A 27,455-nucleotide genomic window follows, 5' to 3' on the forward strand; every position below is an offset into this window, starting at 1 on the left:
TTATATACAGATATAAATCAACAATGATTCTGTAAATCAAAACAATTTCTTTGATTTAATGACTAGGAAAGTGACAATATGTTTACCATCTGGTTCATCTTGACCTTTACAGGTTACTGAAAAATCAGTATTAATTGTCAGGCACTAATTTTCGTGGTTTTCGTGGATAGGTCAAACCATTAATTTAAGATCAAACAAAATTTACTTTCATCTGCTGTAAGATTACTTTGCATTAAATAATTTTTGCATTTTACTTTTTTTTTGCATAAAATTTAAGACAATCCACTAACTTAAGAAACCATCAAAATGTCCTTTGTGAGAAAACCACGAATATGTTCACGCCCGCGAAATTAAGTGAATTCACAGTATAACATTGATATAACTGATCATCTTTCATTACCTGCCTCTAAAATGTTACTAAGTATTGTACTGTGATAAATATTCACACATATCTATCATTAGAAAAATACATCAATCAAAATAACAACATTAAGTCATTACATAAATACACAAACGGGGCTATAAAACAAGCCATTATAATAAATTATGTATCAGAACACATTGTCTTTATAACTGTTAAAACACTATCAAAATGTAGTTCTATAAAGTAATCAAAGAGAGAGCTTCTTTTTTATAATGTACAATATTCAAAAGTTTAGTACAGATTTCAAAAGAGTGGTAAAAACATTAGCCCTCTTATGCATGTGCAGTATTCAAAAGTTCAGTACAGATTTCAGAAGAGTGGTAAAAACATTAACCCTCTTATGTATTCAAAAGTTCAGTACAGATTTCAGAAGAGTGGTAAAAACATTAACCCTCTTATGCATAATGTGCAATATTCAAAAGTTCAGTACAGATTTCAGAAAAGAGGTAAAAACACTAAACCCTCTTAGGCATACAGATGTAACAATTAGTTGAAATAAAACATCTTCTTATTAATGTTAATTTAAATCAGTTATAAATGTCATAGCAAATGAACAAAAAAAAATGAACAAAAAAAAATTAAAATTAACGTATTATGCAAAATTTATCAATTGACTGTGTATTGACAAAAAGATCCAAGAATGATGAATATCAGCATGGCGATGATGATTATGATGATGACTACAAGATAATGATGATTGAAATTTGAATACTTGCAGTGTTATTAATATTCAAAGAGTGTAGTGGTAAAACAAATCTACCACAAAACCACACTGACAAAATGAATAATGTTAACTTTATGTTCATTTCTGGACTGTTCACTTTTCAGACAAAACTTATTTAAAAGAATAAATAGTTATGTCCAGCTCAGAATATCAACAAGTTCATTTAAAATATTTAGCATGGTAAGGCTTTATGGTCCAATTCTTGAGGGGAAAAAGTATTTTTTTAAAAAATACCACTCTTGTAATATTGAACTTTGATTGTTCAATTCCAATTGTGTAGAAGATTAATCATTTGTTTGTATAATGGTATTTTAGTCAGTCCGTAAGTGAGCCAGCTAGTTTGGAATGTTATCTGAGACATTCTATTTGAACTTATAAATGATTCCTTTATTGGATAAATGATGTTCTTTTTTTTTTATTCCAATGATGAAAATCTTGACAACATATTTTGATATTGACTGTAACAAATATTTTCATCTTAATAATTAATATGCTGACTTCATTTAAGTTAAACGGAACAACCTTTGCAGAGCAGCCCCCCTGTACAGCAACCACCTCTTTACAACAACAGTATCATTTTTTTTCTTTTCGTAAAGTTAAACCTCAAATTAAACTCAACGTATTAACAACAATATTTCTAATTTCGTAAAGTTAAACTTGAAAATTAATTCAACCTCTGTAGAGCAATCACCTCTTTACAACAATTCAATAGTATTTTTTTGTTTTTCCTACAGTAAATTTTCACAACATAATTTGAGCTGCGTCACGACAAAACCAACATAATGGGTTTGCGACCAGCATGGATCCAGACCAGCCTGCGCATCCGCGCAGTCTGATCAGGATCCATGCTGTTCGCTATCAGTTTCTTTACTTGTTATAGGGTTTGTATTATCAATTATATATGTTACAGTCATACTGTGATAATAGGTTTTCCTTTTTTCTTACCATTACCATACTGTTCATGATGATGATGATGATGTGGATGATTGATCAGGTCTACAATGATGATAATGTAAGTTCCAGAACTGATGACTATTTTTTCATCCAAATACTGATGATAGTGATGATGACGATGATGATGATGATTACTACTGGTCAGGTCTACTGATGATGATGATGATTCTAATGATGCATAACATCAACATGCTCTATCCAACAAAAGAAATGTGACACACTGTATCTGATATATGTCTGTCAGAAACTTTAACCTAAAAAAATGGAGAGAAAAAAACACCTTAAAACTAAAACAATATTAACTTTAGAACAAAAAATAAAATATCTACTAAACTTTCAACCTGCCGGCAGCAACAGAATCTACCCACGCAACCAGTGCAGACCAGATAAGCTGCAACTTCTATGCCGCCTGATCATGGTCTGCATAGTTTGCTATTCAGTCAGTAGTTATTAAAAAAAAAAATCCCCTAAAAATTATGAATGCTTTTGTTCAAATTGGAAAGATTGAAAATGTCAATTTAAATATAGTCAACATGGAAATGTTTTAATTCAAGGAGGAATAGAAAAAAAAATATCATAATAAGAGTATAAAATTTATTATCTAGATTTATTACTTGTATTTGGCTCTAATAGATTTTACTAGTCCAGATTACACAGTGGGCCTCTGTGCCTCATAATGTAAAATCCACTCAAACCAAATACAAGTCCCAGATCGAGATATCCTCATAATTACCCTATTATACAATTGAATAGTTTAGTTACATTGAAAAAAAATTCCATCATAAAAAGAACTCCTAACAGGGTTATGATTGCAGATTGGAAAACACCACTACCTAAAATGGGACTAAAAACATGCAATTTTTAACAGCTATCATATAAAGTTGAAGCATTTTATGAAGTAAGCCTTTAGTAAGCTTAAAGAAGGCACTGATACACAATTTGTCTACAAAAGATTACTTCCAAATTAAGAAAACTCTACTGATAAATTCATCAAGTACAAACAATACCACACTCCAGGTACATATAAGAAACAGTTTTACTGAATTTTAGATATCAATGTTTATCATTCTAAGGCAACTGTTTTGACAATATTTCTATGATGAGCAACTTAAAATCAAGGTAGAATTTAACTGTACGACTTTAATGTATGACCTTGTTAATTAAAATATGTCTCTGAAAATAGTTTTATAATAATTATATGGATGATAAGAACTTTTCCTACCCTTTACAAAACTGTACTTTATAAATGAATTGTATTGTTTGACAAATACTTGTTTTTGTGTTGTTTTTTTTAAAAAGCTTAATCCTAAAATCATTAAAGTTTTTTTCTTATAACTACCCCATTTTCTCTAATAAACAAGGGGCATTTCTTTTTTCAAAAAGGGGGCAATTAAGGTACAAAAATTGTCAAAATGAAAATCATTGTTTTGTTTCTTTTTCATCTGATTATATATACTGGAAGTACCAGTTTTATTAAAATTCATGCTAATTTTCTTAGATTTGTAACAAACTACTATCATCTAAGTAACTCAATTTTCTTTTTTTATGTAAAAAAAGAAACAAAAAAGGTTGAGTGTTAATAAGACGAGGGGCATTTATTGGAGAATATATGGTATGCACCTTCTTTTGAGATCAAATGTTTTATTTTTGATGAGCATTTCAAATTTTATTTGTATGGACCATTCAAGTTTTTTATAACAAAATTGTTACAATTTGTATGGTGGCTATATTCTTGTATATATACGTGTTGCATAAAAAGAATTTGAAAAAAAAAATCAACGAAATAGTAAATTACTATGAAAATACAATGGTCAGATATTTTATATCAATATTGTAGAAAATAATTTTAATAATTTTCCTTTTGAAACTAAAACAGAAAACCTTTCATGATAATGCTTTTGAAGACATGTTTGTACAAACCCCAAACACTTTTATAAAATCTAAGGATCTTACAATCTGATTGGCCATTTTTTAAATGAAAAAAAATCCTGATTGCATTTATAAAGAAAGCAGTAAGGAATTGCCATTGTTCAGGGGGATGTGATTCTTTAAAAGAATTATGGAAGTATAAGAGATGTTTAACATCTAACAAAGTCATTTCATTATTTCATGACTGTCAAACACTTAATGAATTCTATAAAGCCTATATCTGAATGAACAAAGTACAAATGCATCTCCTGAATTTTCTTAAAGGAGCTCCACTGAGGTCTAAATGCTTAAAAACATAAAATCTGAAATTTTTACTTACATCAACTGGGGTACTAACTACTTAAAATGAAAATTATGCAAAGGAGATAAATAAACATACTCCAAATTAAATTGAAAATCAATAATTATTGCTTAGCTCATTTAGAGTTAAAAGCATTTAAATGCTTTTTTTATTTTTGAGTGATTTTGCACAATTTAAATGATCATTCTGGACAAAAAGTGAGAGAGCAAATAATTTGAAATTTTGAACACAAGTTATTTTTCCTGACCAACATGTACCAAATCGTACACAAATCTCGATAGAAGTATTTTCAATTCCTTCTTGTCAATAAAACATCAGTGGAGTTCCTTTAAGTCAAATAAGGATATGTTAAAAGCAAAGATGTAAAGCTGCAGTCAGTATTTTAATTGATATAAATATATCCCTCTGATGCAGACGGATATTCTGAGGTACTAGCAGAAGACTCATCTCCAGAGTCTGACTTACTCTGAACTTTATGCTGCAGTTTACGTAACAGCTCGGAAGCAGGCGTATTCAATGAAAATCCAGATCCGAACAACCCTAGCGCAGCCGAACTGTCGTACTGCACTGGAGCAGAAAATGGAGGAACCCATGATGCTCCTCCTTCATTTAATTTTGAAGATGAAGACACGGGCATGTCTGCAGTCTTCTTGCTAACTTTCTCAAGAGTCTTATCCTCTGTACACTTTGCTTTCTTTGAGGCTGCGGCTTCTTCTTCTTGTTTAAGTTTCAACTCCTGCTGCTCTTTGATCTTTTTCTGTCTCAGTAAGTGCCGTTCCTTCACTTTATACTCTAATGTGGAATGAGGCACACCGTAATAACTGCCAGCACGATGCACACTCATTTCACCTCGCTGGACGGCTTTAACGGCCTCAGTTAGAAGTTGGCTATTATACTTTCTGTATTGGCCCCTTTTTGGACGAGTTTTCTTTGTCTGAGAACTATTAGCAGATGAGGAATTGTTTCCAGTCAACTTTGAATAAGACAATGTATTTGTTTCTTTCTTCGCCTTCTTGGCAGGACTAGATTCATCAGGAGCGGAAAAGGCTGACAAAATAGTATCCTTTGCTTTCTGGTTCTCGATGTTCGAGTTGGACCCAACAAGTCCAGAGAAATCTGTTGATTCTAGTTTACATTTCACTTTTTCAGATATTGTCTTCACAATGATATCTTTCAGAGTATCACCAATTCTCGTGTTTTCATACTTGAACAAACTTTCAAACGCTTTTTTGTCCAGTTCTTCAGAAGTAGCGGCACTTTTTTCTGTTCTTGCTGACTTTTTGATAAACTCTGGTACAACTATATCAGAATCAGGCGAACTGGACTCTCTTGTGTTTCTGACCGTTGGAAATGGATTCACGTTTAGAGCCTTGTACAGTGCCGACTGCATCAAGGCATTGGTGTCTAACAATTGATCTGAGGGAACTTCTCTCTTTATTTTCTTTATGGGAGGCGATGAGGCGTATTCCAGAGATTTCAACAGAGATGCATGTGAATGAGATAGAGAGTCGTGCAGACTTAACATTTCCTCACATGACTTATTCTTATACGAACTTCTCTCTAGTTCAAGTCTTTCCTGAGTGAGCTTTTTAATCAGTTCATATTGAAAAGGCTTTAATTTATGATGTGTGAGTGCTTTCACTTTGTAATGATTCATGGACGCTTTACTAAGGTTATGCTTATGTCGTACAGTCTGAAGCTTCTTCTCCCACTCAAGCTCATGTGTATGAGGAAGAATGAACATTTCTGGTTTGATGATGTATGGAATGGCTATAGGGGCAAGGTACTGGAGAGTTGACAGCTGCAGTAAGTCTGTTAACTGAAGTATACAAAGACAAAAAAACATGAACTATTATGAAACTGCTTTTTATCTTATAAGTAAAACATAAGATTTAGAATTAAAACTATCACATCAACAATACATATTAACCACACTTGGATGTTGTTGAGTTTTAAGTCACACTACACATGTTACTGCAATGGTCAAATGGTGACTTTCAAGCTTTACCAGTGGAAGAAGACCTCAGGAACCTTTCAGTGCATTATTTCATGCTTGAGGAAGCACCTAAGTGTAACTACAGGCGTTCTGTTTCCTAGCAAAATTCCTCAAATGAAAAAATGCAAAGGTCCTGGTGGGATTTGAACCACAGCAGTGAGGGGCTAGTGGTTTGGAGTCAACAACCTGACCCACTCGACCAAGGCTGCTTATACTACATTTGGCCAATGAACTATAAAAGCAATTTAACATTCCTGACCTGACTCACTTATATAAACAGACAACATTATTATTCAAAATAAACTTTTTATAATATCTACAGATATATTGGAAGAAAAAAGCTGATATTCCATCAATAACTTCATTCTTACTTAAAGCAGCACACTTCCAGATTCATGCTAATTTTCATGAAAATTTTTAAAATATATTTAGAAGATAATATAATATTGTGACACAAACAAAGAAAGTAATTTACACAGAAAGTGCTTCAACACTCTGACTTCAAGACAAGCACAGTGTTTCAATAAGCTTATAGCTTCCAACACAATCAAACTAAAATAAATTTGTATAAACCAAGACAAGCACATGGCAAACTTGTCAAATTTTGGCATTATGGGCATTCTTCTAAGAATAATTAATGTAAATAACTACATAACATACCAATAATGGATTATCATGAGTATTCAGTACTTGAGGTTGTTGTTTTTTAGGCAACAAGGCTTCATTGCTAGAAGAAACATCTTCTTCTGTTAACTGCACGTTGCTTTCAATTGTATCCATCTTGAAAATTTTGTTGCGTAATGTTGAGCGTGGGATGCCATAAAGTGAAGAGGCTCTGCGGGTACCAAGTTTACCATTACGTATCTCCGATACTGCAGCACACAGGTCATCGTCAGAGTAACCTTTCTTGCCAGTACTTGATGTACTTGTGTCTTTCTTCTGTTTGCTATAATACATATGTTATGAACTTTAACAATCATCATCACTTAATGCTTACAGACTTAAACAATGTTTGCTAGCAGAAGTTAACAATCAATATCACTTATGCAAGCACTAAGACAATTTATACTTGCAGAGATAAACAATCTGCATTACTCAAACCAGCAAACTTAAACCATCTACATAACTAACTCATGGTAGCAAACACGTATTGTTTTTAGTATGATTTAAAAAAAACCAAACAAAAAAACTTGATTATATTTTTCAAAATTGTTTTTTTTTCAGAAAGTTAAGAGTATACAAAGTCTCCTTTTGTTTGTTTACATTGTGACTTTGTTAAAGTCTTGATTATTCGATTTTTGAAATTGATAAACCTTTTGTGAGAGTAAGGACAAAATACTTGTAGACAAACTTACAAATATCCTGCAAAATATGTAACAGGGATTTCATTTTTATCTGAGGCAACAGATGTGCCAACAAAAACAGCTGATATGGGGGTTATTCTAATCTACATGCTGAAAATATAACTGATTTAACAGCATTTCAACTGATGATATGGATCGCCAATCTGTTAGAATGAAAACCCTAAAGTAACTCTGCAAATTAAAAAAAAATCAAGTTTACAAGATTTACCTTCCTGCAGCAACACTCGGAACTTTTAGTTCTATGTTGAGCTTTTGTGGCTGTTCTTGCGCAGGAGGCTGTGGCTCGGGTTCATTCACGGCTGTTTTTATATCACTGAGAATTTCTCTGCCATAATCACTTGTATAAAACTGAGGCAAGAATGGCAGAACGTCTCCTAGATGCCGCAAACCTATTGAAAGAAACAATTAGATTTATAGATTATATTTTGATTTCATTCAGATACTTTATTCATATTAAGAGAGGTTTTGAAATATAAGTACTGTATATCTGTAGATTGTTTTTTGTTACCTTCTGGAAGTGTGCTGCTTTTCAGCCTTACCTGTAAGTCATTTGATTATTACTATTTCTATATTAATTGCTATAACTGAAATGCTATAGACATGGACTGACAAAAAAACCCAAATCTTTCATTTCTATCCCTGCAATGATGCTACCTTCTGTTGACACTGTGTATATACATGTATTTATTACTGTTTCATGTACCATTGCAAATTTTGAAATTTGTTGAGTACATTTGACAATTAATCATACAATCCAAAACTGTAATAAAATCTTACTTGGATGATCTTTTAAAATTTTACCACCATCTTTGGACTGGGTTTTCTCTATGGCATCCTGAAATAAACAAATAATGACATATAACATTCAAATTGCTTGTGGGAAATGACATTTTATTTACTGAAATATTCCATAATTACAAGTACATGTATCATGGAATATTTTTGTGAATATATTTTGTCATAATATAATTTTGCTCAAGGAAATAAACACATTTGTTTAATACAGGTTTTTGGAATAATTCTGTTTCAAAATTAAAAACAATAATTTGTAAACTACAGGCAGAAGATATATAGCTTTATACACTTGAAAGGAAAGTACAACTGTCTATTACAATACAAATTTACTCACAAACAAAAGTTGAATCCTGTCTGCACAATAGAAACAGTTTTCCTCTGGTTCCCAGTCATGAGGCTCTGCTGGTTCCAAACCTACAGATGACAAATATTCATTGTTTATACATGTCTTAGAGTGTTTGAAATTAGCAGTAGTCTGATAGACCCTGACTACTGAATTTCTCCTCGGGCTACCAACGCTGAGCAGGCTACTGTATTTTCAGAGGCAATATAAACAACTGTTTTGAAAAAATGAATCGTGCTAGTGAAATGTCTTTCATGCTAGTGAATATTCCAATCTGGTAGTCTGACCAGCCTAGTGGATTCAAATTCGAATTTCTTACACTGCTCTTAACCTTTTTGCATGTCATTGCAAAACAAACTGATTATCATCAGCTCTTAAATAATGCTATGCTTAAGGATCTGATGATGACCAATACATGGCAACCCTCTTGTGACCTATATATCAACCAATCAGTGCTCATCTTCGCATGTTTGAATGTGGATCAGTTTTTGTATTTTTAACAGTTAGAAAACCATAAACCTATGCATGATATTCATAATTTCAAGATAAATGTACATGTATTACTGGTGAACAATAATGGCGACAACCACCTGTTTTAGAAAAATGATCTTAAATCAATGCTTAAACACCAAAAATAATAGAATCTTTGGTTAGCAGAAAAAAAAATTGAAATACATGTACATGCATGCATTAAAATTTTTTTTTTCTAAGGCAATTTCAATTAATTACTTTTTATACTTCACCATTGACTTCACCATTTGTGAAGTATTTCAAAATGCATGAGCCATCTATGTCATGGATGATTTGATTGGTTTGCTTAAAATAGCCTAATTGGAAAAACCAGATGGGCTAGAAGGCGAAAATGAGTTACTGAGAATCAGATCTACCTGTACATGTAAACATAAGAAGATCTGAACTTTAGCCAGACATGTCAGATTGGTTGCAAACTAGCATAATTATATTAATTCACAGGGACATCTTTGCTAAAAAAGATAGAACCAGTTAGTTTCTGGTACCAAATGAATGTGACCTTACATTAAACACTGTTTTTAACTTATTTATAAAAAGTTAAAAACTATTCAAACTAAGACATGTATACATGTAATCAGAATCAGTCCAAGAATCTGGAGCCATTTGGGGTAGTGGTTGGCAATATCCACTAGCCCCAATTGAGGTTTATACAAGCCCAAAAATGTTGATAAATTTTGAAGTGGAATGTAAAGTCAAGAATAATTATTAAAAGTTGGCTAGTGAGCTAAATTGCTAAATTCAGTCTGTATTATTTTATAAGATATCAGTTAATTAGAACAATAAGGTATGTGGTGAAAAAGTACAGTCAAAATAATAAACAAAGAGCATTCAATGTTACTTACAGTTGAATGGCTCAAAAAGCTTCCTAACTTTTCTTCTGCTCCCGACATGCTCAGCAATAGTCTCTAATCCTGAAAATAGAATTACACATGTATATCAATTACAGGAGCAATAACAATGTACATGTACATAATCATCAACAACTATAACTATCATTCTTGTATCATAGTTTGGGGACCTTTCTGTTGAAAAAGTGTCAGAGTTAAATCGTATACATATACATGCACAGTGCGTTAACTGGAGTGCGGGTATCAGTTACCCGCACTCCAGATCATGCCCGTTGATTGGCTCATTTTTGCTGGGGTTTACATATTGTGACGGCAGAGAAAGGGAAAGCGGCAGAAATATCATATTCAGATGCTCGATCATTGGTTACTTTTTCCCGGGGTTTAAAATTGTGACAACAGGGAACGTGTTTTTATGTTTGACTATGATACAAAAGAGAAAGAACACCAAAACACTCGGCAATCTGATTTATACTCGGGGGCTACGCCCCCTCGTACTAATCAGATAGCCTCGTGTTTCGGTGCTCTTTCTATTACTTTGTGTCTGATTTTTTTTTTTTGCAAAAGGATTGCACTATTTCAAATAAATATATCATAACAAGTTTACTGGTAAATAGGGTAACCATAATTAATCACTCAGACTTGTAAATGAGCTGTAAATAATTTAAAACAATACTGCATTGTGCCACTCCAGACCAATGTCTTACTTATAAACACTTATAGTCTCAGTCACATTTACCTGCTTATTTTAGTGTAATTCAACATTTATCAGCAGATTGGCAAATGTCTCAGATACACTGAATATCAGACACCATTATGTAAATACTTTTTTTTGTATCTAAAGATGTCGATAAAACATAAAAGTCGCATTAAATACCCTAGCCAGATCGTCATTGTCACAAATGATCTTGAAAAATAAACACTTTCATGGAAATATTTTTGATGAGGTTTAAAATATAATGTCTCAGCAACTGCTGCTCTAATTTATTTCTTTCAATTTGATGTACAATTGAAAATATTGGTTCATTTAGGTACTTTCCATGGTGCTCGTTTTGGCCAAAGAATTGCACAATTCTGTGTTACTTTTGCACAGTTCCAGCTTCCTGCTTTACTGGATATACACTGTGTATACATACTGGTTGGGGAGATAACTTCGGCTGGTTGATAAACTCGGCTTTTTACAATTAAATCGAGTTATCGGAATTTTTAATCTAATCAAGCTCACCATCTCATACTATCGCTGGAATTCGACAATATCTGGACATTTTGTCAAGTTTGGTAAGATATTTAAAAAATAACATGTGCAGACTTTTACCTGTTTGTTTGCAAATATGCCTATCAAAAGTACGGGAATCCCATTGTTGTGCGCATGTGCAGCAGATGCTCATTTTGAGGCTCGCACAGGGGTATTTTTATATATTGACCGACTACCGGTAAAGCAGAGGACGTTTACGTATACATTTTGTAGATGAAATTCAGACTCACTTTTGTCTTGTTAACTCAGACAAAAGACTGATTACACAATTGTAATCTTTAAGTGGAATGGATTGAAGGACTGATGTTAAATGCTCCTTTTATATGATAATGTGTAGGTTGAATACCACTAAATTAATTTCTTCTTCACCCTGTTAAGCTAAGCAAAAATAAATTTGAATCACTAATTCTTTAACTGCATATTTCGTTATACGTTAACAAATGATAATGCATGTGTTTTTACGTAAAAAAGATTAATACAAATGTATGTTACATAGTATGTTGCATATAAATATCGTGTTATCATAGATATTCATTATACCAACGTAATGCTCAACAATTTTGGTAACATAAATATTTTTTATTTGACATAGATGAACAGCAAAGAAATAATAAAATGTCTAAACATGTTATTACGTTTTAACTTACTCATTTAAGAAGAAAAACAAAGAGTGGAATTATCTACTCGCGTGCATTAAAAATATCCTTTTTACGTGCCTCTTCCAGGGCCTCTCAAAATTACCCGTTATGTTTCTAAATATAACTTTTACGGTGATACGGAAAATCGAAGAGCTGAAGTTTATTATGGTGCAAGATTCATCAGAATACGTAAACAAATAAATGAAATATGCCCCCAAAACACTGATTTTCAGCCGAGTTTATCTCCCAAACCAGTATTGACTGGAAAATACCCAGCTAAGACAACCTAAGAACCACATTTCAGGACACCATTTAAAATATAAATACTAATGTAAATAGTTACACAATGTATTTCTAAGGCAGCAGAGATTTTTCTCACTTAATTGGGAAGAGGCCATTATTAATGCCACTTGATTTTGGGAAAAATTATTAAAACTGCATTAAAGAAAAATTCAATTGGGAAGAGGCCTTTTATCGGATTCTGTTATATAAGCAGAAAAAACACTCACACTGGCAGATATTGTCTATAGCTATAATGTCATGTTTGATAGAAATAATTGTTTTCTTGTGGACAATGTCCCTACAACAGGAAAATGATCCCAATTAAAATAATAACAGTTTTTAGGACCTAAAATTTGTAATTTTCTATGCAACATGTGTAAATTCCTATGTAAAAATGCCATAATTCTTAATGCTTGTTGGAAATTGAACATAACATGAGTGACTTGGCATTATTACCCAGATCATGAAAAAAAAACAAAGGGCTATAATTCTGAAAAAAAAAAATCAAATCCCAAAAGACTTCCTGTAAATTTGGGCAGCTATTATAAAATAAAGATAATGTTACCAAGGTATAAAGAAGCTATAAAATCATTGATTTTATTGGCAATAGGCAAGTGTAGTAATCGGCATATTCAGGAATCACAATGCTAGGTTACACACCCTAAACCCAGCCTGCTAAACCAGACTATAGTTAAAGGCACCTAAGCCTGGTGGCAAAATCACAAATAGGCACTTATTTATTATTTTGCCTATGTCAGTGTTAAGTTAGTGAATAGTGAAGGTTGCTTGCATTTAACACTGCCTTTCATATTAATAAGGTTGGGTGAAACTTAGTCAAGATATATTGACGTGCCAAAGCTAGATTCTGAGATATTTTTGTTCCGGGTCAGAATCTCACTTTTATGTAGAGGCGAGATATTGCCAAGACACAAAATAGCACCATATCTCATTGCGCAATACAATTGGTTGGACTACTAAGGTGAATCTGAACATTTAACATTTTGTAATGGTTGGGTCACCATTTGGCTTTGAGATTCTTAATTTATCTATTTTGCTTCCATTATGATTCAGTTTAATGTTGATTTATCATAAAAGTTTTGAGACATTTTGTTTTCTCATTTAAGCTGGAATATTTGCTTTTTGAATAGGAAGCATTATACAACACTGAACATATAGTTACAATAACTTAAATATTAAATTCAATTGTATATTAAATTGAAAGAATCATTTCATTTTATTTTAGAAGATATATGACTAACATGCATCAGTTTCTTGATTGAAAAGACTTTCAATATTATTAATTCCCATTAATTATTACTAACATGATACATGTATATAGATCTATAAGATATTCCCCTCAACTAATAATAATGTACAAAGTTTTAATATGTTGCATAAAAGTAACTGAAACAATGATTTATGCTGCAGCAGAATATACCAGCTTTTACTTTTTAATAAACATCTATATGCAATTAAAATGTTACAACTTTAAATTCATGATTAGATTTAGAAGAAATATTGATAGGTAAATCATACAACAACATCATATTGTCCTAGAAAATACATGTGGTTACAGTGAACTGTTATACTAAACTGGCTAATTTTGTGTAATTAATAGATTAGTTATGCTTTGAATTTGTTGTGATTTTTTTTTTCTGAGTTTTCAAAACAACCTCTGAACCTGAGGCTTTTTACAAGGGAGTGTAACTACAGAACAAAAATTGACTGTTGGAGGAGATTTACGATTATTTTTCAGAATTAGGGACAACTTTATACTTTTTTGAAAGGAAAATGGAAAACCAATAAACTGTAGAATTTTTATAGTCACTTAAGGTTTAATACTGGTTATAAGGACAATACCTATACTTCTATTAAACTTTTATTTCCCCATCATCAAAATTTAGGAAATTAACATCATGGATAAATTAATGATTTTTATTCTAACTGCCTCATTTTTTTTAAAACCATTGTACATTATTATAGTGTTTTCATGTAACAGATGTATATTATTATTATATAATTATATAGAAGGTGAAATAAAATCTAATATCATAAAATTCATCTATGTGCATTAAAACTTAAATACTATAAAATTTATCTATATTTTTCATCGCTCTAGGTTATTGATAAATTTATCTGAAAAAAAAAATAACATAGTTATCTTTTTAATCAAATTTATAGATGTAAATGATTTGGTATTGAATTTTCTCTAAAGAATGATGAGTCACTTTAAATATGCACCATAATTATATACAGCTACAATCTCATTATGTTATTATCCATTCACCCAAAACACAGATGCTTTGTAAACTATTGATTCTACAAAAATCAATAATAAAGGTGAGGACAATTTGATAAAAAAAATTCTCAATATTTCCAACTACATGTATCTATAAAACCAAATTTGCGTTTACCAGTGAACAAAGCACAGACAACTATCGGTAAATTGACCCAAATTTGGTGAATATGTCGCTGTAAGGAACATGTCACCAAGCAATCAGCCAATGGGAGCGCTCGCTTGAGAAGCTGAATTTCGGAGATGTAGCCGATCAATAATAATCAACATCTCAGTGTAAAAAGAACAAGGTGTGTCAATTAATACCTTTAATTTACATTAACAAAAGGTAAATCATTGTTCTAGATAACATTTCTCGATGAAAATTTCTCAAGAAAAGTTAATTTCTTGACGAATAAACAATTAAACAAAGATAATATTGAACAAAATCTGTTAAACTTTTGGTCTACACAAAAAGCCGAAAATTTGGGTTTTGACAATGAATCGAGAAAAAGTTGACAAAATAACTTTACCAAACAACAACAGAAAATCATTAAAACTGTTTGTACGACAGTGTAAACAATCTTACCAACAGCAATTGGAATCTTTTTACTCCATGACATTAATTCTTTTTTAATTAATCTTCTTTCTTGAAAACATCGTAAGTTTCCGCAATCAACCATGTTGACACTCAGCGACAGCGTTTCCCGCTACGTCACTAGATCATGTGCTCATACTTTCATGACGTTTGTCACATCCAGGTGTCAAACCAGGAACTGAAAGTAGACGAACAATTAAGGTGTGTAAAACTTTGTTTTATCGCTCTTATTATATTTTGGGCAGTCGTCAATTTTGTCAGTGTAAGATATATATCTGTGTACATCTTTTTCTATCAGGTTTTATTCTTTACCCCTTATCCAGAGCTAAATATTTTAACAACAAATAACTGTCCGACAGATAAAAAGACCAAATATGGATTTTTCTTTTAAGTTAATTAATTCGCAATCTCCTGGAATACACCCCCTATCTCTCTTTATTATATACAATAATTTATGTACTACGGCATGAGCCTACAGTAATTCTTTGTTGGTTTTTTTTCACTGTTTTTATATTTTTGTTAGTTACGTTCACAGTTTAAATAAAACCGATTAAAGCCATCTGGCAAAAGATTTTGACACTCTTTTAGTATTTAAATAGTCTGTATATGATTTTAATGAAAAAATATTTTTAGAAATGTATTTCAGGTTAGTGCCTGATCAAGGGCCAGCTTCACTTGTATATAACATACTCTTTTGTAGTTCAGCATGTACGTCATATTTTTTTATGTCTGGTTGTACATGAAATCATGGTAGCACTGGATGACTAAATAGAATAAATGCATATCATAGCAGACCATGCTCTGGAGGCATACCCTTTCAGATTTCTTTCTCTTTTTACTTTTTAGAATGAAGGGCACCTATCAATACCCTGATGGTGGTCAGTATAAAGGTGAATGGAGTGAAGAAGGCCAGAGAGAAGGCTATGGGGTTTTGAGATTAACTGATGGCTCTAACTATTATGGCATGTTCAAAGCTGGACTTTGTGAAGGTCTTGGAGTGATGGTGTTCAGTGACAACTCAAGGTAATTATAATCAAATCTAGAGGGGGGAGGGAGGGCGATTATGACCCCCAGAGATTTGAATAGTATGTTGATCTCCTTTTGAATATCAAATTATTTTTTTGTGATAATCGCTCAAATCCTTAAGTAAACGTCGACAAAAATATTTTGACATGTGACCTCCTCAATTAATGAATAAAATGTTACCCCCCCTTATTTATCTACGTCTAAGGATGGCCTTTTTTATAATGAAATTTTAACATCATGCATTTAAATTTTAGGTATGAAGGAGAATTTAAACAAGGTAAATTCCATGGTAAGGGTGTTTTTATGCGTTGTGATGGCATGAAGTACATTGGAGAGTACCAGAACGGAAAAATATCAGGACTTGGTATGTGCTTACTTATACATACATAACATAGTTTGTAAAAACTTATAATGGCCTCAGTGGTTGAGTAGTAATTGTCTTCATATTAAACATAACCAAAGTAAATTTTAAAATAATGATAATTTAAGCTCATCTGAACTAAGACAAGCTGTACAGTAACCAAAGTTTAAGTCAATTGCTGACACACTTTGTTAAGTTGCCTTATCTCCCTATATTTCTTGTCTGTACATTATCATACCTGATTTATAAGTAATGTTCAGCAAATTTAGCCCATTCGACCATTGCAAGCCATGGTTAGCCAGCTAATCCTTGCCAGCTGAAAATGGTTTGCAACCTTTGCTATTCAGTCTGTAAATAATTTTGATAATTTCCCTAAAATGATGAATGGTAATTCAGATTGAATGATGGGCAAGTTCATTTAAGATATTTGGTGTAGGTCTGAGCCAGGCCAGTCTGCACATATATGCAGTCTGGCTAAATGCTGTAATGGTTGATGCCTACAAGTATAGAGCCAGGCCAGCCTGCACATTTAGGCATTCTGGCTATATGCCTCTAATGGTTGATGCCTTCAAGTATAAGTCAGCTTGTCCATTTTTCAATCTGGACAAAACCATTCATTTAATTGAGGAAAAAAATAAAGATAATTTTTAATTTTTATTATACTGACTGAATAATGAACAGTGCAGACCACTATAAGATGGCACAGATAAACCTCCCCCTGATGTTGTCAGCACTAGTCGCATGAGTATAATCAGTCACAGTCACTTACCTAAGGGGTAAGAATGTAAATTCTTTTGTTTGTTTCATAGGACTGTTTATATCTATACATTTACATTTCAGGGCAAGTAACATTCTCAGATGGCTCACATGGTTTACCTAGAAACGAGGGCTATTTCAATGGAAACAAATTGGTGCAACGGGAAAAATGTCCTGAAGTGATTCAGGCGGCATTACAAAATGCCGAAAACGCAAGAAATCTCAAAGCATAAAAATGACAATGCACAGCTTAAAAACTCTACATAACCATGCCATTTTGAATGTATGCATTATATCATTTTGTTAGATGATGGACAAAAGGAATCCAGGTGTGACAATCAAGTGCTTTCTCTTATTATGTTGTCTTTTTCTATGCAATTTATACGACAATGGAATCTTCAGTTCTTCTGTCATCTATGCAATATGGACTACTACATGTAAAAGGGGACCATCTAATAGATAACAAATACAACAAAAGAAAACATGATACATAATTCCATAACAAAAGAATATGGGGACATGGACCTCTTTACAGCGAAAGAATGTTACAAAAGAAAAGGCACCCACTTTGTCTTTTTATGTTGCATTTGTACATCAGTTGAAGTTGATTTGTCTACATCTTCATAGTCAAATTCAGCAATCTATTTCCAATTATGACAGGATGGCTATTAGTCATGGTTTCCAGAATTTTTAAAAAGTAGCTTTGATTAATACTATTAATTTAATAGTGAATGTTGATGAAAATACTCCAATATGTGAGAGGCGGTTTGTTGGCAACCACTACTTGTCCCCATGCAAACTTTTTGTCCCATGAGAATTTTTGTAATTTTCTTTTGATAAAATACGATCTGCAAAAGTATTTAAAATTCAACTATATTCGAATAGGGAGAGCTATTGTTCTCACCCAGGTGTTAGGGTCACACTAAGTTCTTGCATGCTAGTTGGTACCTCCAAAACTGCTAAAGGGGACAGGTTTAAACTTCACACATTAATTTCAAACTTTCATAATTCAGCAGGGAAAATACAGCATTTATTTTGTTTGGATCCATTTCATATTGGTCTGTATATGTGTACCTTTAAATTATGATATAACTTCTTATGAAAACAACTTGTTTAGTTTATTCTCTGTTTTGATTGAATTAATTTGAACTCTTTGGATATTAACTCTTTGCATAAAATTATGTTTTGTTATTTGATAAATTTGTTTTTTTTAAACATTTATTCTCAGTATACTGTATTATCTAGATAGGTATATTTTTTTTGCCACCAGTATAAAGCCAATCCGTGCAGTTTTAACCAGGCTCTCCACTTTTAGTTTTGTATTTTGATACTGACATCCCTTAAACTTGAAATGGACTGATTCAAATTCAAAGCAGGGCAAATCCATTACATAAATTAGGGTTAAGGGTAGACATCTGGAATGGAATTTTTTGTTATCATACAGTTAGATAATGTTCAATGACATCACTGCTGCTTTCTTTATTTATATATGCATCTTGACAAATCATCACATTTAATAGTGCAGTAACAGATTAAGTCCTATTGAATTTTAAAGGAGTTAACCTATTACTGCACAGGTGATGAAATGGTTTCATTTTATTTAATGTATCTTAAAGCAACTCCACTGAGGCTCTTGACAGGAGGGGAATAGACTTTTTTTTTTCTCAAGATTTTTATAAGATAATGATTTGATGTAGGTCTGTTTGTACATGTACCAATAACTTTTGAGCAAAATTTCTGATATTTCGCTTTGTTTTTTTTTTCAGAATGTCAGTGATCATTTTTTTTGCTTAAATGACAAAAAAAGAATAATATTTTAAAGCTTTTCATTCAAAATCGGCTAAGAATGTACTAAATTGATTTTCAATTTGATTGTTTGTATTTTGATTTTTTTCTTCAATTTTTTGGTTTTAAGTGCTGTAAGTTATTGATCAATGTAAGATTTTCAAATTTAATGTGTCAAGGCTTTACTGACCCGTTGAGCTCTTTAAAAGCTGATATTTCATTACTTAAAGTGTTTTTATGATCAACATGTTTTTGTTTGTTTATATTATGTATTATGCATGTTTCTACATCATACAATATAAATATTTGTTTTAATATACAATATTGATATGTGTATCTTTTTATATAAAATAGAACTATTTTTATGAACTTTTATTGTGACTGAAATTGTTTTTTTGCATCCTGACATTCAAACATTGTTTTTATAACCTGGAAAAGAAAGGTTTATTCCACAGGATTAAGAGTTGTCTCCCTTTGTCCTTTATAGTCTTTCATGTCTGGTTTAAAACTTGAGTTCTGTTATAGAATATCATCCTTTGATAATTTAAACTGTGCACAGTGCAAAATGCAAGCCATCTTACCTTCTGATCACCGTTCAAAATAGTTCTAATTAAAGATTGTATCTATTTATTGCAGAGCTCTGCCATGACCATTGAAAGCTGAAAACTTCTTGTCAGAAATCTATCTTTATAGAATTTTATAGAACTGACAATTCAGTGGCCTTAAACAAAATACATTTATAGTACAATTTTCGTAGAATAACCGTCCTTTGAGAGAACAATATTTTAGTTGTTGTTAAGAGGTGTTTGTTCTACAGAGGTTAAATTTACTGTGAAATCTTATTTTTGAAAATAAATAATACTGTCGGTGTAAATAGGGATGTGCACTACATTTAGAGGGCTGCTCTGCAAAGGTTGAACTGTATTTGATAAACTCGCAAGAAGTCTTACAGTAAAAAGGTCATACAGTATCGTCAGACAAAGGCTTGTCCATAGATTTTGATAATTTTGTCAGAATCTATTTGAAACACCCTTTTTTGTCATAGGGCGTCCAACAATGAAGACTAGCTATATGTTTATCGAAAAATATTTTGTGGAAGCTGAAATCCCTTCTTAGCAGAAATGCAGTTTGATACATGCAATCCGTATTGAGCATGTTTCTTGTCGTGTGTAGCCATGATGCTTAGAAATCTGTGTCAAAAAAGTGTATGTTTACCCACAGTGAAAAAGCTAATATGGATAGACGATATTTCCATTTAATGTCGAGTCATAATAATCACACTTTTTTACGCAGAATAAAGCTATATTTAACAACATTCCGACTATTTAGCTCCATAGAAAGTAGAGTTATGACTGTATAAGGCATCCTTTACCTGGTTTAGTCAACATTCTTATGTACATGTATCCTAGATGTTATTCAGCACTGGATATATGAAAGAAATTAATGTACATGCTTGATTTGTGTTAGTGTTAGGAACTTAACAAAGAGATTAAACTAGTATGCGTACAATTTGTTTCAACATCATTCATGATTCTTATAATTTGAGCCGCGTCATGACAAAACCAACATAATGGGTTTGCGACCAGCATGGATCCAGACCAGCCTGCGCATCCGCGCAGTCTGATCAGGATCCATGCTGTTCGCATATCAACTCTATTACAAGTGGAGAAACTGACAGCGAACAGCATGGATCCTGATCAGACTGCGCGAATGCGCAGGCTGGTCTGGATCCATGCTAGTCGCAAACCCATTATGTTGGTTTTGTCGTGACACGGCTCATTTAAGTGTGGTAATCGAAATAATTCTATAATCACAGGAAATTGTTATTATTTTCCACAGACGAACACCTTGAATGGCATTTATTTCATATGGCGCCGATATCACACGGGACATCTTGGTAGAGACATATTTTTCAGCTTCAGTGAAGAATCGCATTGCCTTATATTGCCACTGCATATAGATACAAGATGCCTCATGTCCCCCCGATTTGCCCCATATATACTGTAACATGCCACACGTACAACAGTACCATGCTTTTGATAAAACATTTTATGCAACATTACCAATTATATTATTAACTTTGTTGTGTCGGAATTTAGTCAATATATTAATGATATGCGAAGCAGCAGACCAATCTTCCTAAACTTGTTTTGGTATACATTTTTTTCTTCTGAAAATTATCGAAATTCACTGTCTTTTTTTCTACTGTATATATATATATATATATATATTCTTTATTTGAGTCTCATCCATACATAATATAAAACAATTCAATGACATAATTTTACAAAGTAAAAGTTATTTATGTACGGCCATTCTTATCAGAATTACAAGAGACTATAAAAAATTTTAATCTAATGGAAGGGAGGCAACTCTGCAAGAATGTCCAATGTTACTTACAGAGTTACCTCTCTTCTCATTCCATATTCATATGCATGTTACAATTCAAAATTGATAAAATAAGAAACTATTGCTAATCTTGTTCTAAAATACTTAAAATGTTTCTGGTAATTTTTGCTTTACAGTAAAAATCCTTAAAATGTTCTCTTCCTTAAACCCGTAAAATTACACTGAATAGCAATAGATTCTTAAACTATAAAATCATGTAAATAAAATTATTTCGCATCATTGGAAAGATAAAAACCTATACAAGTAAAATAAAACATTATTCACATTTAAGTGACTTTACATATAATGTCTTTGCCTAAAAATAAAAACGATCAGTTACTAATTATTAACTATGAGTATGTTTACCATTTCAAGAGACCTCGAGAGTTTACAATTACCCTTGTCTAATGATTAAAAGTATTCTAATATTACTAACCATAAAATCAGGCTTATAAATACCCTGATTAGTACAATTTCTCAATAATATAATGTAAGACTCTCATTTTGTTGGATAAAAGTTTAGCAATTTACATTAACATTATAAGAGACAGTTCTCAGGAATATAACCAGTTAGTTCTACTTTTAAGAATATTGAAACAGGATTTTGCAGCACACTTTACAATTTCAGTATTGGAAAAAATGAACGACAATTTATTATCATCAGACAGCCTTAAAAATTGATCATTTACATTTTCTGCTTTGGCAAATAAAATACTGTAAAATAACCACTAAAACAACCACTTACAGACTTAAACAATTGACTCATCCATTCCATATAATGAAACAACGAGCTTTGTTAAAGTTTTTTGTTTGTTTGTTTGTTTTTTGTTTTGTTTTTTTTTTGTGAAAGATAAATTCAACCATTAAATAAAAGAGGGCGAATGATTTAACAAATAAAGCATCTTAAAACTTGCAGAATCATTGTGCAAATTAAAGCTGCATGCCTCTAGGCAAGCCAACATATTTTAAGAAAATCAACCTTACGTAAAATTTACTAAGATTTAAAGAAAAGAAAAAATATTCAGAATTCAAGAAATAATTTACATGTTATTTGCAATAAATAAATGTATTTGCAGTATTTTTCACCATATTTCTAATGTGTTACTTACGCAGTAAGGGCTATTTTGACATATTCTGAGCATTTTTTTCGTAATTTCTGTAGATTTTAAGAGCCGTTCGCAATGCGTAAATTACTTTCTTTATTCACTTGGCAATATTTTACCTTATAAATTACAAAAAAAAATCATAAAAATTATTATAAACCTTGAGGTATACTGCTTTAAGAACTAAGCATAAAAAAGAGACTACTCACAATTGACGATTCATGGGACAAATGAAAACATTTTTTATAGCAAAAGGACTATTACATACTGATATGGACCAACTTTCGTCATGCTCAAATTAAAGGCACATATTTATGCCTCAGAAACGAATAAAGTTTTTTTCATCTTTGCAAGCCAAACTTTAATTTTATGGGAATTAAATAATTGTGAGATAATTTGTCATTAAACTAGCAAAATGTAAATAATGTAGTATTTGGCGTCACTATAACTATAATTGTCAAAACAACAGACAAATAGATGGTTCAGGTAATTGGCCACTTTATGGAAACTATTTAAGAACAACAACAAAAATGAAAAACTTTTGAGGAATAAAAAGAAAAGGATTTCTGGGCATAATGGGCCTTTAAATACTTTGCTTGTTTGTGATTGTTTTGTTGAAGTTGAATTCACACGGACACTATATAAGGGTCATAATTATGACAACTTCCCAGCCTAACTTCTCCAAATCTCTCCAGAGGCGTAGCACGTCGCAGAGAAGGCACACGACAGGTCAAGGTCAAGTCATCTCAAGTACCAGAGGTGATTGGTTGACCTGTCGTGACTAACTCTGGAGGGTGGCGCTAACAAGTTTACCGCCTATTTGCTGCCGTCACGGAACCTGATGCTTTTCCAGTATTGTCTTTCCTCCATCGAACGAAGTACAGGAGTTAGGAAGATCGGCATGAAAAAGACGTCCCCGATGCGATTTCTAGAGTGGACCGGCATGGACGCTGAGATCTCGGACATATGGTTATTCCGGCGCCGAGCTAAAATAAACTTAAAAACACACTCCCAGCCTAACTGTTGAAAGAAGACACCGGAAGAACTACCGACCTTCCGTAAACTATCTGGATTACACATAAATTAATGCTTTTAAAGACCTGGCCGAGATTCAAACCAACACTTTTTGCGGGAACGTTATTTAAAGTCAGAAGATATTCCTTTATAAATAAAGTAAGATACAGCTAGCCCATTTGTACTTTAATTAAAATATATTTATAACAATAAAGAATATCCAATACAACAAACAAGTACTCGAGAAAGAGATGTAAATATATAAATATGATTTCAAAAATGCATTTTTAACAGGCCTTTAGCAGACTTATAAATTCGTCGACTTACACAATTAATTTACATTAGGGATATTATATTATGTTCCAGTACGAACAAAATAAGGCTTTTCAGAAGAAAAATAAATATCTGAATTTATTACATAAAGGAGATATTGAGAAATATTGATGAAATAAGATGCGTATTTTTATTTTCCGTATTTTCACTGGTCTCTCGATGTGGTTTGAAAATTATAATATTTCATACCACTCGATGAAAATAAAATCCCGTATTTGTAGAAAAACAAACCCTTTAATATCCTCTATGCATTTTTAATTTTAATCTCATGCACTTTAGTAAAAAATTTGATTAAAAAGATAAACAGTAAACTTCATTGTATATTCATCGACTACCAATGGTGGTGAATTATCTTGCACTAAGAATTCCTAGGATCTCAGTATGAATGTAGAAGAAACTATTGCGGTCATAACTCACCTTTTAGTAAAAATCACTGTTTAATACATCATATAACACAATGATACAATATTACATTAATGACATGATTTAATTCGATCAATTTGTTAAAATATATACAGGCACTCAACTGAGGTTTCAGATCATTTGCTCACTCCATTTTTCCAAAATAATGATTTTTGTGTCGCCTCTACGGAGTAGTGGCGACATATAGGGATCACTTCACCGTCGTCTGTCTGTCCGTCTGTCTGTCCGCACTCACAGGACAGTAATTATGTGGCTAGAGGGACAATAGGTAACTGTTCTTTCTCTTTGATGTCATTCATTCCGTAATGCTTTTATGTGGCTATATTCTTTTGTGTGGCTAAAAAGAACAATAGAGAGAACAATAGAGTAGCCACATTATTACTCTCCTGTTAGAACTTCCGTCTGTCCGTCCGTCACAAAACTTGTCCGGACTACTCCTCATAAACTACTGGTGCAATTTCATCCAAACTTTACAGGAATGATTAGTACCAAGTCTAGTTGTGCATATTGTCAGCATTTTCCGGTTCAATGATTTTTGTAAGAGTTATGGCCCTTTAATAATTTTTATTTTGAAAGTTTGTCCAGACTACTTCTCTTATACCACTAATGCAATTTCAATGAAACTTTACAGGATTGATCTGTAGCTCAAGTCCTTGCGCATATTGCACGGGTTTTCCGGTTGAATGATTTTTGGCCGAGTTATGGCCCTTTGATAAAAAAGGTGTTTTTTTCTGTGTGTTGCCAGATACAATGCACAAAAGCTTGTCCGGACTACTCCTCATAAACTACTGGTGCAATTTCATCCAAACTTTACAGGAATGATTAGTACCAAGTCTAGTTGTGCATATTGTCAGCATTTTCCGGTTCAATGATTTTTGTAAGAGAATATGGCCCTTTAATAATTTTTATTTTGAAAATTTGTCCGGACTACTTCTCTTATACCACTAATGCAATTTCAATGAAACTTTACAGGATTGATCTGTAGCTCAAGTCCTTGCGCATATTGCACGGGTTTTCCGGTTGAATGATTTTTGGCCGAGTTATGGCCCTTTGATAAAAAAGGTGTTTTTTTCTGTGTGTTGCCAGATACAATGCACAAAAGATTGTCCGGACTACTCCTCATAAACTACTGGTGCAATTTCATCCAAACTTTACAGGAATGATCAGTACCAAGTCTAGTTGTGCATATTGTCAGCATTTTCCGGTTCAATGATTTTTGTAAGAGTTATGGCCCTTTAATAATTTTTATTTTTAAAGTTTGTCCGGACTACTTCTCTTATACCACTAATGCAATTTCAATGAAACTTTACAGGATTGATCTGTAGCTCAAGTCCTTGCGCATATTGCACGGGTTTTCCGGTTGAATGATTTTTGGCCGAGTTATGGCCCTTTGATAAAAAGGTGTTTTTTCTGTGTGTTGCCAGATACACAAAAGCTTGTCCGGACTACTCCTCATAAACTACTGGTGCAATTTCATCCAAACTTTACAGGAATGATCAGTACCAAGTCTAGTTGTGCACTGTCCGTCTGTCTGTCCGTCTGTCACAAAACTTGTCCCATCTACTCCTCATAAACTACTTGGGCAATTCCATCCTAACTTTACAGGAATTATCAGTACCATGTCTAGTTGTGCATATAATCAGCTTTTTATGGTTAAATGAATTTTGTCGGAGTTATAGCCATTTAATCATTTTTATTTCTGAAAGTTTGTCCGTACCACTATTGCAATTTCAGTGAAACTTTACAGGATTGATTGGTAGGTCAAGTACTTGTGCAAAATACACAAATAAAAGCATTTTATTACATGATTTTCGGTGGTTTATAGAAATATATCAGTGATTCAAAACTGGTAATTTCACTGTTTGAAACAGTGAAATTACCACTTTGATAATTTCACTGTTTTGAATTTAAGCCCCTTACGTTGTTTCAGTGAAATACCAGCGTGCACAGTACTGGGTACCAACTTAATGACGTGACGTCGTAAATGACGTCACGTTGTATTATTATTTGGCGCGCTTTTCATTCAGTTTTAGGTTAAATGTCTTTTTAAAACGTTTCTTTGCATATAATAAATAGAAAATTTGTTTAGTTTAGTGTAAGATTGAAATATATTTCACCTTGTGAACACCAAAAGTTCATATTTCACTCGTGGCTGCGCCACTCGTGAAATATACCTTTTGGTGCTCACTCGGTGAAATATATTCCAATCTTACACTGAACTAAACAAATATCCTCTATTTAGCCTGATTTTTTTATCACATGCTGCAGAATAGTCTCGACATATAGGGATAACTTCTTCGTTATATATGTGTTCTGCCGCAACATGAAAATAGTTGCAACATATGGGATCACTTTTTTGTTGTGTGTGTGTTTCTTTGTCTTTTCATCTGTCACAAATTTGTCAACCCAAACTGTACAGGGATTATCAGAACGATGTCTAGTTTTGCATATCATCAATATTGGTTGAGTTATTACCCTTGCTTTATCACATGCTGAAAAGTAGTCTCTACATATAGGGATCACATCTTCGTTTGTTTTGCCTTGTTAATCATTTTTGTGTCTTCCACTACACTGAAGCTGCAACATGAAATTTGCCATCATGAGGCGACACATGTGATCACTGATCGCTCTTGTTATTGTGCAAATCCTTTTAACTCAAATCGGGTTAAGAATCACGTATACGCACGCGCACGCGCGCGCGCGCACACACACACACACACACACACACACACAATAATTTTCAAGTTAATTACGAGTTAATCTTTTCATTATCTTTTTCATATTTAGATTTCAAGTGCACCAGTTTATCTATGTAAAAAATTCAAAATTTAGAGTTGTTTTTTTATGATCTTGACCTGGATGGAGCACCTATAATTAAATATGCAGTTTCAGTATTCGAAATGGCTGGTCTTTCTGTATACTATAATCTGTTAGAGGCAAGGGGATTCTCAGAGTTCTACCAAATATATAAATAAAATCCCCACCGAAACCGATAAACAGTTTAAATGTGAA

The 27,455-nt window shown here is 32.5% G+C and overlaps 2 protein-coding genes across 3 annotated transcripts; one reads left to right on the forward strand and one right to left on the reverse strand.

The window, feature by feature from the left end:
- Positions 1–339: 339 nt before the first annotated feature.
- Positions 340–15,374, reverse strand: LOC132723780 (mushroom body large-type Kenyon cell-specific protein 1-like). Of its 2 annotated transcripts, XM_060708566.1 has the most exons (8): positions 15,246–15,374; positions 10,204–10,272; positions 8,822–8,901; positions 8,470–8,527; positions 7,901–8,081; positions 6,989–7,274; positions 4,798–6,151; positions 340–2,356 (listed from the first exon to the last, which is right to left on the reverse strand). In XM_060708566.1, the coding sequence occupies exons 1-8, from the start codon at positions 15,337–15,339 to the stop codon at positions 2,352–2,354; spliced, it is 2,127 nt and encodes a 708-aa protein (XP_060564549.1). In that variant the 5' UTR covers positions 15,340–15,374; the 3' UTR covers positions 340–2,351. The 2 variants fall into 2 exon arrangements, with proteins under 2 accessions (XP_060564549.1, XP_060564548.1); XM_060708565.1 differs by lacking the exon at positions 340–2,356 and having other exon boundaries at positions 2,380–6,151.
- On the forward strand, positions 15,315–19,557 carry LOC132723782 (MORN repeat-containing protein 4-like). Its single transcript, XM_060708567.1, has 4 exons — positions 15,315–15,455; positions 16,101–16,277; positions 16,535–16,644; positions 17,482–19,557. Exons 1-4 carry the CDS (start codon positions 15,382–15,384, stop codon positions 17,628–17,630), a joined length of 510 nt encoding a protein of 169 aa, XP_060564550.1. The 5' UTR covers positions 15,315–15,381; the 3' UTR covers positions 17,631–19,557.
- The last annotated feature ends 7,898 nt before the right edge of the window (positions 19,558–27,455 follow it).

The sequence above is a fragment of the Ruditapes philippinarum genome, unplaced genomic scaffold (genome assembly GCF_026571515.1).
Source record: "Ruditapes philippinarum isolate M1 unplaced genomic scaffold, ASM2657151v2 ctg2441_1_1_1_1, whole genome shotgun sequence".
Taxonomy (NCBI): domain Eukaryota; kingdom Metazoa; phylum Mollusca; class Bivalvia; order Venerida; family Veneridae; genus Ruditapes; species Ruditapes philippinarum.